This window comes from Porcisia hertigi, chromosome 30 (genome assembly GCF_017918235.1).
Source record: "Porcisia hertigi strain C119 chromosome 30, whole genome shotgun sequence".
Lineage (NCBI taxonomy): Eukaryota > Euglenozoa > Kinetoplastea > Trypanosomatida > Trypanosomatidae > Porcisia > Porcisia hertigi.
In genome coordinates, this window is record NC_090589.1 from 1,174,102 (window position 1) to 1,189,687 (window position 15,586).

At 54.9% G+C, this 15,586-nt stretch overlaps 4 protein-coding genes across 4 annotated transcripts; all 4 read right to left on the minus strand.

Moving 5' to 3' along the window:
* Window positions 1–1,533: 1,533 nt before the first annotated feature.
* On the minus strand, window positions 1,534–3,231 carry JKF63_03060 (uncharacterized protein; the record flags this gene model as incomplete). The annotated part of the gene is made up of 1 exon (XM_067899082.1): window positions 1,534–3,231. The coding sequence occupies one exon, from the start codon at window positions 3,229–3,231 to the stop codon at window positions 1,534–1,536; it is 1,698 nt and encodes a 565-aa protein (XP_067755526.1).
* Window positions 3,232–6,760: 3,529 nt separating this feature from the next.
* JKF63_03061 (uncharacterized protein) lies at window positions 6,761–9,622 on the minus strand (the record flags this gene model as incomplete). The annotated part of the gene is made up of 1 exon (XM_067899083.1): window positions 6,761–9,622. The coding sequence occupies one exon, from the start codon at window positions 9,620–9,622 to the stop codon at window positions 6,761–6,763; it is 2,862 nt and encodes a 953-aa protein (XP_067755527.1).
* Window positions 9,623–11,074: 1,452 nt separating this feature from the next.
* Window positions 11,075–12,283, minus strand: JKF63_03062 (uncharacterized protein; the record flags this gene model as incomplete). Its single annotated transcript, XM_067899084.1, has 1 exon — window positions 11,075–12,283. One exon carries the CDS (start codon window positions 12,281–12,283, stop codon window positions 11,075–11,077), a length of 1,209 nt encoding a protein of 402 aa, XP_067755528.1.
* Window positions 12,284–13,183: 900 nt separating this feature from the next.
* Window positions 13,184–13,888, minus strand: JKF63_03063 (uncharacterized protein; the record flags this gene model as incomplete). The annotated part of the gene is made up of 1 exon (XM_067899085.1): window positions 13,184–13,888. The coding sequence occupies one exon, from the start codon at window positions 13,886–13,888 to the stop codon at window positions 13,184–13,186; it is 705 nt and encodes a 234-aa protein (XP_067755529.1).
* Window positions 13,889–15,586: the final 1,698 nt, after the last annotated feature.

A 15,586-nucleotide genomic window follows, 5' to 3' on the forward strand; every position in this document is an offset into this window, starting at 1 on the left:
GCGGGGAGAAACAGATTCGCGTAACGAAGAGATCCGAGAGGGCAAAAAAAGAGGGGAAAGAGTACGGACATGAATTCTTGAAACTTCAGATGACCACAAAAATGTGGCGTTGAGATGAGGCAAAGAAAAACACGAAAAAGGGGGTGCACACGAAAACACACACACACACACACACACAGAGAAAGAGAGAGAGTCACTAATCGAAAATGCAGTCGAAATGGGGAAGGCGGGTGAGGCCAAAGTGTACGACGTGCTCTTCACCCGCGTCAGCAACTCAAGAAGACGGCAATGAAAAAAAAAAAGAGAAATGCGAGCGAAAGAAAGGCGGGGGAAAAAAACTACACACACACACACATGCAAACAACACGCAGACGGGGAACACACGAGAGAAGCGGGAAAGGTGAGGAGAAGCTCTCCTGCTAGAAATCGGGTATAAACTGAGTAAGAAGAAATGGGGATAGGTGCACGCCTGCGAATTTATTTTTGCGTTGCTGCCTTTCAGTTCTATCGAAGAGTGCTTCACTGGCGCGCGCGTCTGTGAACAGGTGAGTGGATGGGTCACGTTGCTCAGATACCTTCTTGTCGCGCGTCGTCGCACGTGCGCCGCGTGCCCCGTCGAATAAGGTGTACGAGAGAGGAGAAGAGTACAAGAGACGTCGCAGACCACGCTCAAGGCGCAACGGAAGGAAAGAGGTGCGCACGGGTGTTCTCTATAGTCTAAGCAGGGAAGAGACTGTGTATAACTACCCTTCGATGGTGATTCATCGCACCATGCGATGAATCAGTAGTGTGAGAAAAAGAGAGAGACGGAGGGGGCGAGAGGAGGGGCGAGGGGAGGGAGAGGGGGGGGGGCGGAAATATAAAGGTGGCACGGCAATGGGGAATGACACTTCCATAACAAATAAGTGATGCGAACCAGTCGGCGGGGGGACCATGCGCTTACGCCTTCGGTTTATGGCAGAGGGGAAAGCGCGATGTAGGCTGCGTCATTCACTGGATCCGTTATTAGTGGAGGCCAAAAGAAAACAAAAAAACCTCAAGATAGATCTTCTCATGCTTGGGTGCACCGCCCTCCCTTGCACTATTTCTCCGTCATACGGAAGACAGCACGCTTCATGCGGTGCATATGTGGAAGCGAGAAGAAGCAGGAGGGGGGCACACGGTGTGCCGTGCCTCGAGCACCGTACAGCCACTTGGGCTTGTATTGCCGGATGATGCAGAGTGATTATCTTGTCAGCACCCACCAGTTGAAGAAGTCAATATATGTACAGAGCGAAAAAAAAAAGAAAGGAGAAACACAATACACCACACACAAATAGTTGTGGAGAGTGTGAACGCACGCAGATATGACTCACTGTTGAGAGTAGAGTAGGGGGGGGAGTGGAAGGGCAAGCCATGGACGCGGCTCAATAATGAATTACTGGGTTCAGAATCAAACGACCGGGTTGACCACTTCACCACAGACTCCCCCCCCCTTGGGTCGCATCTCATATCAAACGCCCGCCCCCACCCCCCCCCCGCCCCCTCTTGCTCTCATGACTTGAGCCACTGACTCATCAAAGAGTTATAGGCCTGATCCCGCTTAACAAAGTTTGTAAGGAAAATCGAGTCATTCAGGTGCGTCTGTACCTCAATCGCGTTCTCAAATATTTTCGCGGATTTGGATTTGACGATATCCTTAATCTCGTCGTACTCTACAGAAAAGTTGGACGCCGAGACAGCGCTCTGAAAGCACAGCCAGTGCGGAGTGATGAACAAGTACCCCTGCCTTGGCATGGACCGCTCGACCCAGGCGCAGTTAAAAAAATCCACGAGTGCTTCACTGCCCAAGTTGGGGAACCCTTTGCGGAAGACACCCTCCATGTTATTACGCACCGCCTCGGTGACGCCGGTGACATCGAGCAGGGCGCTGCCAACTGCGCGACCAACCGTGAGGGGCATCTTTAGCACTTCGTAGCCACCCTGCATGGCTCCGCGCGCGACACCGCCAAGTGATATACCTGCATCATTAGCAGGCTGAGCAAGATGGGCGAGCTGGACAGGGGGTTGGAACGACGTCATCGCGTTCATCTCCTCATTGGAGAGGAGCGAAATCTTCGCGTCCACCGCGCTCTGCACGTTGTGCTTCATGTGCAGCACTGCCGCCTTTACCTCCGACTCGGGCACCTCGACAAATCCGGCCTGCGCAAATCCGCTGCGCGAGAAGCTCAAGATGGCTGCCTGCTTCTGGCTTGGTACCACCGCAGTCCGAGCCTCTGAGGACACCAAACATGTCACTCGCGCATAACCAGGAGCGTCGTCCACGAGCGTCACCATATGCAGCACCTCATCCCGATCAGCGCCCACGTTCAGTGAATCCTGGATAATGGCAGTCGGGCCGATTCGCGGTGGTTGCTTAACGAGCGCATACATTGTGTACAAACGGCGCTCGTTGTCCTCGCTGCTGCCGATGCCCCAAGCACATGCCGGCAGGCTGGAAAGGTCTGCCGCGTCCTCAACGACTACCTCCCCCGCCAGGGACACGAATGGGTCCACCTCAACACAATCGGCCTCCAGCACGTCGCACAGGAAATCGGCTTGCATATCACCGCGTCCCCGAATATAGTTGCAGTAAACAAAATACGCCAAGCTTCCTGGGCGGACGAGACGGATGTAATACGTGGAAAGGGGCTCATCGTGAGTGAAGCTAGCCATGCTACCGAATACTTTGGGGCGAGAGGTCATGACAGTCGCACCAAGCGCTGCTTCCAGGGTGGAGGTGAGCAGCAAATAGGGTGGTTCAGACCGTGCTAAGGCGCTCACCTCACCCGGCGTCAGCTCTGCCGATGCGTCGACGATGGAGGGCACCAAGAGTGAATTCTTCTTCTGGGCTCTCTGTGGTGCAGCTGTCCGCACACCCGACTCTGCTGCCTCCTCCAAAGCAGTCGCTGTGTGCCCTCCACTGGGGCAACTGGTCTGACTGCTCTGCGATGCATCAAGGGGATCCTGTGGCCGCTTCGCGGGCCACGTCGCCGCAACCGGCGTGGACTTCTCTACTTCGATATCAGCGGTGGTCTTCTTCATTCCTCTTTTTTTTTGAGACCGTAGTGCCAGACGATGCCTTGTTATCCGAGTCGTACTGATGCGGCAGCCCTTTGCCTTCAACATCCATTTCGACGGGACCGTGCCTCTTCCGTCGCCCAGCATTCGAAGTCGACGCATCCACTGTTGTTGACACGTCAGGATCCACATCCGCTTCCGGCGGCGCGCCTGCCCGAGAAGCCGAGGCGGTTGGCGTGGGTGCCGCGCACGCCGCGCTGAAGAGAGGCGACATTTTGAAAAGTGTTGACTTCCCACAGCCGAAGCTCTGGCGGCCCTGGTCCCAAGATATGCTCATCTCCTTGTAGAAGGCGCCCATCTGCGTAACGAAGGCGCTGAAAAAATTTAGCAGCAGTGCCGGCGCCGCTTCCGGGCTGTCGGCCAGAACAGGCAACGTGGCCTCCCCCATGTTAACCAGGTCGCTCAGACAAGAGTCCAGACTCGTGAAAGACTTCATCGTAGAGCTGCTCAGTTGACTTGTAGCGTAGAGCAGGTCTCTCGTGGGGCCGCTGTCCCCTCCCATGCAGTCCCGTAGACCATGGAACATGAGGGCAAGATCATCGCCAATGCCGCGGGTGTGCGCGGATATACTTTGCACCCGTTGCACGAAGCCCTTTTGAATCTCAGCTGGGAGGCAACTGTTGGCGTTCATTTCTTCCCCCCCCCCCAAAAAAAAACCGTTTCTTCGGTGGAAACCCAAAAACAACAACCCCCCAACAAAAAAAAAAGGTGAGAAAGAGGGAAGATGAGAGGAAAAAGTAGTCGTATCCTCCGCTGATTCGACCTCTGCTTTGCTTGTTCAAGTGAGCAGGAGATGAAACACGAAAAAAAAAATGTACCGGAGGCGGGGGAATTCGGTGGGTGAATCGATTTACTGCCACCCCAACCCCAACCCATTGTTCTCCCTTTCTTTCCACCTCATCCCTTGGGCACAAATGCAGAAAGAAATAACATAGAGCATAAGGCAAGCAGATCCGTCACCGAGTTCTCCACAGCGCAGACCAACACCTAGAGAAAGGAGACGATCACCTGTATCGAGCGTGGTCGTATATGTGCACAAACACGTCAGATTAACGGATAGATTATAGCGACGCTAATCGATGAAATCATGTTTGTTCGTTTTTCTGTGAGGGAGCGTAGAATAAGAGGCAATGTATACAGGGGGGGGCGTACTCTGAAGTGCAGCCGTGTTTAAACCCCACGGCGCTTGATTCTTCACCACTAGACTCCCTCTCTCGGCCCCACACACAAAATCCTTCCGTTGCACTTGATTGTTGTCCCCTGTCCTAAGCCCAGCTCGGGGTTCTAGCACCTCTCAAATGAGTAACCGCCTTAGTAATGAGATAAAAGGGAGGGAAATCAAGCAACAGAAGACAGCCCGGGAGGTCAGAATGAAGCACGAGGAGTCGAGAGTGCCCCAGCGTCCGGGGTGGCCGAGGGGAGGATCGTGCCAACGGTTGTATACACAGTAAAAACGACGATGCAGAAGATGAAGCAGTCACGAATGCGAGAGACACACACAGTGCGCAAGAGGAAAATCAACTAACCACGCGCAGTGTGGCAGAAACGTGAAGAGGCGACGCAGGAGGCAGACGTTGACGCACACAGAGGGAAGTGAAGAGGACGCGCTAGAGTATTCGCCCCCACGGAGAAATCCACATGAGTCAATGAAGCAGGCTGACGCACATGACTCGCCGCATGCTAATGCGAAACGTGTGTGCCTGGCCAGCATCAGGACAGCGTAGCGGGAGCGAGGAGGGAGGAAATGGGATTGGATGGAATGGGGGAGGAGGAGGGGGGTGGGGGGGTGCTAGGGATAGAAAGATAGCTGAAGTATGTGGTTGAGCCTGGGGATTGCGAATCATGCATCGATAGCCATGAGGTCGAGTATTACCGTGGCGACCATCCCCCTCAATGAAAGCGATCGGTGATTTGGTTTGATATTCCATTTCATGCAGAGCCACTAGGCGGCGGGTTGGTGAGACATTCATGCGCGTCGAGCTTACTACCTCTCGCGGCTTCCCGGCAGCTTCCCGCTGACACACATCTCTTTCAATAATCCCAAGGATACTCCCCCATACTCTTTTTCTCTTCTGCCTCTCGATAGCTTTGTGTGTGTGTGTGTGTCAGTGAAAATCTGGCAGTGCACAGGTGTGTGTGTGTGTGTGTGTGTGTGTATGAATACCTTTCTCCAAAGTATCCATTCGTTTTTTTTTGCAAATGCTTTTCCCTCCGCACTCTACGCCAGGCTGCATGAGGCACATATCCCGTGGTGCGAAAATGCAGTGGATGCGTGTTGGAAAAAAAATAGGGACTGAGTCAACTAGGAAGAGTCCTCTCCCAACCCCTCCTCAGCCCCCCCGGCTCCTGACAGACAAGACCTCCCCGCGCCTCAGTGCGTCTCCCATTATGCAAAAGATAAACTGAGGCCTCCTCCGAAGGTGGCTTCAAGTAAACACCACCCGCTGAACAGTTAGAGCCGGGCGAGACACGAGTGCGTCAAATCAACACATGCCCACAACACAAATGGCACCAAACACCTTCCCTGTCGCGTACCCCACAAGACGTAACGCCATCGAGCCCCCTACACGCTGCGAACGGTAAAAACGAATCACTCTTACTTTGCCGCGTGGCATAAACCGTCAAACCTTTCCGCACCTGTAGCGCCTCGCAGTTGAGTAGCACAACGATCCTCTGGTGTCATCAGGAATGCGGTCGGGACTCAAAAGTCACGCCAGAGTGCCTTCCACCACTGGCACATCAGGGGCCTCTTCTCCAAAATGTCGTTCCACAACGAACAAGTTCACAAGTATAATACACACACACACCAGCCTCCGTGGACCTATCTGTTGAAGCAATACAGCGACCTCATGATCGTCCAGGGCAGACTGTCCTCCCCCTCGCCCTTCTCTCTCTCATCGAACCGGGACATCCGGCTAGTGGGCCCTTCCTCCTGGCTTGGCGTGCTTTCTTTCCTCCAATGCCCGCTGCAGGAGGTGCACCACATGGGCGTCGGGTGCGATGCGCTCTTTCATCCACGCAGGCAGCGCCCAGCGTCCCACACCCTCGAGAGCGAAAGCGGTAGTGTCTGTCCCGCGGCCGGTGGCAGAGGGCGGTGTACGCGCGTGCCGGGCAAGTCTCAGGGAGGTCAGTGGCCAGCGTCGGAGCGACGGCCCTCGGCTACCCTCTCTTTAGGCACCGCCTGTGCGCCGTTCTCCCCACCCCCCACCCCGCCTTCTCCTCCTCCCCCACTTCACCTCTGCCGCACCAGCCCACTGCCCTTCATGTGGTGGTGTGCACACGCTCTCCGCGTTGCACTCCGGCAGGGGCGCGATGGGGCCACGCATACAAGAAGGGGGATAAAGAGAGAAGCGGGTTGAAGGTTCTAGAATGCTAGAGGCGTAGAGTAGGTATCGCACCACCGGCACTACGGGCTGCAGAAGCCCAACGTACAGACCGAAAAAAAAAACGACGTACAATTCACTGGTAACGGGAACAAAAAAAAGATAGGGAAAAATATATATCAGACACCATATACATCTATATAGAGAGAGATATATAAACACAGACAAACCTAAGAAGTGAGAGAAGGGGGGTGAGTAACAATGTGAGCAGGAGTGGGAGTGGGAGTGGGAGGGAGGAGGGGAGGAGGGGAGGAGGAGGGGAAGGGGAAACAAAGATCTCACCGCCTCGCCCTATCCATGCTCCTCTCGTAAATCATCAAAAAGAAGCTATTCATGGAGGCAATTGCAGCGTTTCCCTCCGGCACTAACTCCACACGCCTCAGCAGCGCTGCAGCCGCCGCTCGTACCTCGGCAAAGGGACTTGTCAGCTGCATGCCCACTGCGTTCAGTCCACCAACCGCCAGCACCATCCGTCTGAGAAAGAGCTTCACGTCGTAGGCCGTGTTCAGAAGAGCTAGAAGCGCCTGCAGCGTCCGGTGCACTGGTGTCTCACCACACGCACAGTGACGCAGCGCCACACACTGGAGTAGAAGGGCCGGGTTCTCGCCTGGATGCAAGACATGACTGCGGACGCTGTCCATCATGGACGTCAACGCCATCTCTGCCCGCAGCGCAGCGAGGGAGCGGTGAGCGAAGGTCGGGTAGAGCGCGCTCGGCACCGACACGTTGCTCCCACTCACGTAGCCTACAACGACCACCGTAAAAAGAAAGTCCTCCACCATTAGACGAAGGCGTTGGTTCCGCTCCACGGCACCGATGCGCAGCGCGCGGAGGTGATATATGGTGCCCACAAGCTGCTTGTACAGCTGTTGCCATGGAGGGGGTAAACTGCGCAGCGCCTCGGAGTCGCCGCCGACCCCAACGGCATTTGCCAGACCCGCTGTCGCCGCTGCCCAGTTTCCGCCAACCGATGACGACAAGATCGTCGTCTTGCGCTGCAGTCGCTCCGCTGCTGTGACGACGGACTTTTTGTCAAGGTCGCACAACAGATCCCAGCCCCACGGATTGACGGTCTCGAAAATAGGATTGAGGGTCCCTACGATGTAGCCTGGAACCCCCAGAAAGTAATCAACGCTGCTCACGGAAACGTATGGGAACACCTTTTGTGCCATAAAGTTGCGGTCGAGCAGGTTGCCGATAATTCCCAGCGAGATGGCCGCCTCGCACACGTCGGCCGCCTCACCTTTGCGAGAGAGAATCAGGATCTTCTTCTCGGTGAGGATGCCAAGCAGCAGCTGCAGGGACGACGGGCCGAGGGTTGTGATGAGGCCCTCGAGGCTATACCGTGTGAACACGATGTCGTTAGACTCTGGCGAGAGTGGGATTTTGGCGTGGATCGTTTTGCCGAATGGGGCGTAACTGTAATGGACGTACGCCTGGTGTCCACTGTCTATGGTGCAGTGCTTGCGGATCTCCGCCGTGAGCTGGTCCACCTTGGACCGCCCCGCCGCTACCACCACTGCTGCATTGTTCACCGAGTCGTAGCAGCGCTTCAGGATGCGCTGCTGCTCCCGCAACGCGCTCTCGTCGGTACCGTTAACGCTACAGCAAAGCTCAGCGGCAGCTACGAGGACAGGAAAGAACGGCTCAAGCCACACCAGCGACTGCCCGAGGATCGCGACGCTCTTGGTAACGCCGCCCCGGCGGGCAGTGCTGTCGCGCTTTGAGACAACAGCGCACAAACCAAACAGCACTGGACCGACTGCCTCAGTCGGAGCGCCCTGGTGGCTCTTTTGTGTCGTCACAGAAGCGTAGTCGCCAGCGGATGAGGGATCAACGTGATACTCCTCCACAGCCTTGTCGGTTGCGCTGACGCCGGCGTCGCTGTCCATTGAATCGGCCCGTGGCAACATCAAGTGACCAGAAGGCTCCCAAGAGTTCGTCACTTGCCGTGTGTCAGCGTCCCTTCCCCCATGGGCCGAGTGCGGCTCTGGGGATACAGGGCTAACTCTGGAGCCTGGGGTGACAGGGCAGTGGTCATAAATGTCGTGTGGATGTCCGCAATGATGGGCCTTTGCAGTGAAGCTACTGGACGTGCTGCTTTCCGGTCGAGCTTCCCGTGATGCAGAATCTGAACTGCCCAATGAACCACTCCTCCTCAGCGGCGTGGGGATAGACGGGATAGCTCCCGCAGTAGGGGTGCCGCCGCTGTTATCGACTTGTGAGGGAACGGAGGCGGCGCTGGCGACGGCAGCAGCAGCCGTCTGTTCGCGTTGTACAAGCGTCATCAAGGTCTTCAGAAAGTTCTCGAAGTGCGACTCTTTCATGAGGTACCCCTCCTCCTGGCGCGCCGCCACAGCAGCTGTGTAGTGCATAACAACAAACACGTAATCCCCGTCATGGTTGCCCCCGACGCCGGCGCCAGTGGTAGCGCTGGCAGCTACCGCTTCAGAACCACTGGCGAGGCTACCACCGCGCCCACCCATGCTGCTCATCACTGCAGCACCGGGATCCATTATGCTCGAGTCCACACCAGCCGCAATAGATGCTGAGTCGCTCGTGGCCAGCGTCGCCTCGTTCCTCTGCATTGCCTCCAGCTGCTTTGAGAATCGCACGACTTCGGTTGGTATGCTTGGCAGAGACGATATGTTTTCTGCCTCGACAGCGGACGGACCCTCGATCTCTGCGCCCTTGTACCGCAGCGACACTTCCCCTGTAGTGACGTTGATGATGAGTATTTCAGGCACGTACAGTGCGGTGTCTTCGCCGGGGCGGCGCTCCCAGAGAAACTGCATGTCGCCGCGGTCGGCTGTCACCGAAACACGTGTAAAGCGATAGACCGGAAAGCGCGTGTACGAGGGAATCTGCGGTCGATTTACAACGAAAACCGTGCGGGTCAAATTGACCTTCTCCGCCCCGTCCGGAAGCATTACGTTGGCGAAGTACTCGGTGTGTCCTGCAATCCCAGATGGCGCACGGAGCTCGACGGAGGAAGAGGGCGAAGACATCGAAGGAGATGCTGGGGGGCGGGGATAGCAAGCGCGCAGGCAGGCACCCGTATCGATATCGAACTCCGCCACGATCAGGCTTGTCGCCAAAGGGGTGGCCGACACGGCCGCAGTGTCCGACCTCTTCCGCATAGCGAATGGAGCGCGCTAGGCCAATGAGTTGGGGCGACACGAGGCCGACTGGGTAAGCGCAGATGCAACAGAGAGGGGAGTACACAATGTAAGCGCCTCGCTTTCAGCAACATGAGCTGCTAATTCCCATTTGGCAGTTTGATTAGGTGCGATCTCGTGCGAATATTTCACACACACGAAAAAAAAAAACGTATCAAAACATCGAGAGAGAAAAAAAAAAGAGCAGAGTAGCGATGACGGCTGATATGCAGAAAGTCTAAACGTGAAGTGTTTGACATATATGCATCGATACGCACATGCAGGAGCCGCTGGCAGTGTCGAGAAAACATACACATCGTGTTTGGTCGAGTAGAGCCACGAAAAAAAGGTGTGAGGGGAGTATGAGAAGCTCAGTGTACCACAGAAGACCTGCCGCGCTTTTCGCTCCCCCTCCCCCCACCAAAAACAGGCCTCTGAGTGCATATTTTCAGTACGAGCAGCGAGGTCAAAACACGCAGCACATCACTTGCCACAGACTCCCCCAGCCCTCCCCACCCCTCCTCCAACAGTGAAGCCCTTTTGGCACACCTCCGACAGAGACTGGCAAAATAACGTTTGGGGGGCCAGGAGATTCCGTGTGTTCAGTGCATTGTGCCAAGGATTGGAGCCCCAGATAAACTCTGCTCCACGGATGTTCCTTTTTCCCTCCCTTTTTTCTGTTGTTTACGTTGCGGACGCGCTTCCTAAACGAAACCGCTTTGGAAAAAAAACAACAACAACGACCTCCACGAGGTGGCCCAAAACTGTAAGATACGAAGTGACACAAGGGAAATGGAAAAAAAAACTGATGGCCATCACACCTGAGGTAGGAGGGGGGCAACTCGTCCATATCTGAGTCAGTCGAGACTCTCAGTGTATAAAATCAACACGGGTGTGCGTTCCTGGCACCATCCCTTAATTAACTTACGTCCGACACAGCACAAGATGTAAACGTGATCATCGAGAGGAAACCATAGCAACAAAGCACTGTTGACCAAATATATATATATATATATATATGTGGTGGAAAATACAGTGAAAGAACAAAGATCGTGCCCACACACAGTGGAGAGACGCCCCAATACATGCATACTCGCAAGTGTACGTATAGAGAGAGGAAGATGGAGAAGGGGGGGGCTACACACACCATTAGGCGGCAGGCGCAAGACGCGAGAGCTCTCCTCCGTGCTAGCGTGTACTTGTGCAAACTACAAGGACAGAGAAGGAAGATGAGAACGCGTGAAAGTAAACAGACGGCCCGGACGCGAGCAAACAAAAATGCCACAGAAACAGGAGTAGCAAAGGCACTCGTGAAGCGGGTGGGTGGGGATCCAGCAGGAGTCCGACGTCAAGGAACACCACCAACCTAAGAAATTCACCCTCGCAAAGGTCCTGGGAAGCTCGTCCCCTGCAGTCACGTTGCTCCCCCCGTCTCTAAGCACTGCTGTTTGGGTTCGTGAACATCAAGTTTTGAAACTTCATCATGAGGTTCATGACATCCGGGTCGCCAAGGTACTTCTGGAAGGCACCATAGCCGTTGGCTTGCACATCCGCCATGATGCCAGCCAGCTTCGGGTTCTTTCGCACCTCCTCCTCCTGCAATTGCTCGATAGCGGCACGGTTAACCTTGCCAAAGGGCGTCACGACGTTCCCGTCCTCGTCCATGTTGCGCATGCCCATGTCGGCACCAAGGCGGTTAAGCTCCGTCGGGTCCATGCCGCCCTGGCTGAACTTCCCCGCCATGTTGGCGACGAGGTTGCTAAACTCGGGATTCTGCATCATACGCTGCGCCGTCTCCATAAACTGTGGGTTGTTCATCATGTTCGCGAACTGGCTCATGTCTGGCATGCCACCCATTCCCGGGAAACCGCCCATGCCGCCACCGGTGGCGAGGCCAGTAAGCTTTACCTTCTCCTCAGCTCGTTTGAGGTCATCTTTGTAGGTGCTGTTGTCCGGGTCGAGCTCGCACGCCTTGGTGAAGGCGTCCACAGCACGGCTATAGTTCTCCTGGTAAAAGAGCGCCGTTCCCAAGCGAGAGTACGACTTGGAGTACTCGGGGTTGATGATGATGGCGCGCTCACAGTCAATGATGGCGTTGTTATAGTCCTTCAGGTGCGTATGGGCCGCGGCGCGGTTTGCGAAAAAGACGGCGTTCTCCGACTCCAGCTCAATCGCCTTGGTGTAGTACGCGATCGCCTCCTTGTACTTAGCCTGGCTCATCAACTCGTTGCCCTTATTCTTAATCTGCTCCGCCGTGAGGCCCTCATATGGATTGTTGCGCTGGTTGAATTTCTCGCGCGCCTTTTCCAGGCGCTGCGCGTACTCGTCAGAGCCCGCATCGACACCCTTGAAGTAGCCTTTTTTCTCTAGCAACTCCACAAAGGATGTAAACTTTTCGTCCTGCTCGACGCCACTGCAGCGCTCGTGCTCGCGCAGCGCCGTTTTGAAAGCCTCCAGTACGTCCACCTTTGTATCGTACAGCCCACCGCTGCCAGCTGGGTCGACACCGAACTCCTCACCAAGCATCTGTGCCACCGCCTCGGCGCGCTCGGGATTCTCGACCTGTGACCGGCGCATCATCCGGATGAATGAGAAGATGAGCTTCTTGTGGTCATCCGTAATGGGCTGATCTCTCTCCTCCATTGTGAAGTACGAGAAAAAAAATGAGGGTTAGAGAAGTCGGGGGGATGAGGCAAATAAAAGAAGAGAAGGGTGATATGTGTGACGTAGTAGCGAGTAATGTGGCGCCCCAATGGTGAAAAAAAGAAATGAGTTAAGCACGTATGTACGCAGCCTTTCCACTAGTATGCTTTGAGTGCGTGTTCGGATCCGTACGCAAGACCATCGGGGATTGAAGTCGCGGCGTTAGCGTTGTTATATAAGTGCGTGCACGTTTGGGAGGACAGGGAGAAGAGTGGGGAGGGGTGGGGGGACAATGGTGAAAGGAAGTAGGGAGAAAAAGTCATAGGCTGTCAAGAAGAATGTTGCAGGCAACTGGAAATGCTCTAAACATGCAAAGGGTTATCAGCAGTACCATAAGTGCTTCACCGCACGCGAATGCAGCCCCTGTTTCAGGAAGTGCAGCAGTGCCTAGGCATCTCGGGCTCTCCTGACCGTGGTACCCACACAACCACCCCACCGCACCCCAATGGTTTCATCAGAACGTCCCTATCGGGCAGCAATGTGGAGGGCCCATTTTGCCAGCCCCAGTGTCGACTTCAGTGCCATTATACCTGAGTGGGTGGGTGGGTGGGCAGCCCCCTTTTTTTTTCTTGGGTCACAGAGGCTCACCTCGGAGATCCACGGGCAGTAGTGAAGAAGTGGTGTGAAGGAAATATATATATATATATCAAAAGCGTTAGTCACGCAAAGAGCCGAACCCAATAAATGTGTACGCGTGCATGTCTGCAACAGCAAAAAAAAAACTGACAACGGCTCAGGTACACGTGAAAACCCAACAGCACGCACACATCTCAAAGAAAAGGAGATGGCCCACACACATACTGCAGGGCTACTCGTAAGAATGCAATGTGGGAGATCAACTCACTCACCTGCCAGACTAGTGGAGGCTAAAGACTTGCGTTGTTCCATGATCCGCTTGGCCATAAGTCGCTTGAACTCCTCAGCGTTCATGCCGTACTTGGCCAACACCGCGTCGAGCTCCACCTCGCTGGTGGCCTTTATGAGCTCAGCCTGTGCCACCTCAGCGAGCGTCTTCGCCTGCTGATCTAGTACGAAGTTCTTTTGTATCTCTTTCTGGCGGACCAGCAGGTGACGACGGATGCGCTCGCCGTAGGTGGAACGCAGCTCTGGGCCGGATCGACTCAAGATGAAGTTGTCAAACCCACCGTCTCTCTCAATCTGGAACATGGCGGCCTCCACCATAGGCACCTGGACCCAATGGTCAAGCGTGTCGCTATAGTGAATGCCAGTCTTGACAAATGGATACTTGAGTTGGCGATACACATGCTGAACCTGGCGCGAGGTGCGCACCCGCTCCCGTACCCGCTCGTTCATCCAAATAACGTCCATCTCCTGCGGCGCCTTGGGCAAAAACGAGCGCGGCGAAACGTCGCTCATGCGGTAAAGGGCATGGCGATTGACTCGGTTGCACCATGCCGCCCATGGGGGAAGCCCCATGGAGATGTAGCGGTTGATGAGACCCCGCGGCGCTCCATGCGGTGCTCGTGACGTCTCCGGGTTGAGCGCAAAGGTGGAGAAGCGCAAATGTGACGACTGGCGAAACATCTTGATATGTGCTCCAGTTTTGTGAAATGAAGCAACCTACGCCCCTCTTGTGTGATGGGCTTGAATCGCAGTCGCGGTGGAGGGTGATACGAGGCACGCGTGCACAGACGACGTGCCTCGTTTTTTTCTGTAAATCTCGTGGAGAGGGAGCGCGGGAGGGAAGAGGAAGAGGAGATGAAGAGCACGAACAAGAAAAAAAAAAGAAAGCAGGCAAATGCAAACGCCTTACCGAATGCAGCTCTCACAGAGGAGAGGAAGTGAAGCCGCGGAGAGACCCAATTACGACTCCACACGTCGGCACGCGCGGACGCCCGAGTCCAGAAAGGGGCTGCAATGGAAGAAAACAAAAAGAGGGAAGTGGGGATGATAAAAGAAAGCGCAGCACCGCCAAACGAGACGCAGAGCAAGCGAAGTGAGCTGCAAGTACAGTTGAGCGCGAAAGAATACGCTGGACGCTGCTAAAGGAGGATTTGGTGAGAGAATCGCCAGGAGCTTGAGAAGCGGATGTGATTCAGTGGTTTTTTTGTTTACACCGCGGCGTGCGCTGATCGGGCATCGGTCATGCCCTCGGGCGAACACCCTTGTCATTCTTTCATCAAATCATTTTTTGCTTTTTTTTCCTCCATCAGACACGATTCCTCAATCTGGTGGCGTGCCGCTGAAGCAGACCGCGTGCTGCAGTACACTTCTCTGGTTTTCTGGTCCGTCATTATGAGGTAAAAGTTAAGACAGAGACTCCAAGATTCACGCGATGACTGGCGCCCTGCTGTGCGCGCAACAAGAATTAACACTAGAAGAGGCATCATCTCAGGAAAAAGACATGCGCCTTCGTTGACAAACGCACTGTGACACCCCTTGTTAGCCCCTCGCACGCCGCGAAAACTCACACACAGACGCAAACATCTTGACCGCGAAGTGAGAAGAAGGGGTAAGGGAGGGGGGGAAGGGGGGCAGTCAACAGAGAAAAGGAGAAGGGGGGATGGTGAAGGGAAACAACAGACAAAAAGAAACCGAAGGGAGATAATACGTGGAGCCCCACACCCCTCTCCCCGCACCGCTCGCACGGTGAAGAGTTGCCATTACTTCTTCATCTTGGCAATCGCCTCCTTTTCTGCTTTCTGCTGTTCACGAAGCTTCTGCTTGAAGGCTGCATCGTTCTCGTCCATATCACCGCGGTCCTTCTTGGGCTGCTTCAGCGGCTTCTGCTTACCGCCTTGGCGAGACGACATGATTTCTTGGGGAGAAAGAAAAAAGGGTGGAAGAGAAAAGGGGCAGAGATGTGCGGTGCGGATGAATAGTAGTGAGGGGAGGAGGGAGGGGGGGAGGTGCACTGAGTTTAGCAACTTTGAGATGAGTCTGGAACGTGTGGATGAATATCGGAAGGAGAGAGAAGTGCAAGTTCGAAATTTAAAAAAAAAAAGGAGATGAGAAAACGAAAGGAGACGGGGAGCACAGGAAATATGACTGCCGAGCTCGTCATACACCTCACCACACACTGCAGCGGAGCACAAATAAGATGCACAGCACCACATTCACAGGGGCAGGGAAAAGTAAAAGAAAACGGCACCCCTCTCCCTCTCCTTTTCCTTCACCCTTGTTAGAAGAAGCTTTGATACAAAGTGGCTTAGCGAACCTCTTTACAAAGTCATACAGTCGCACGGACTCGCGCGCTTGCGCACACTTGTGAGAGCAGGTGGT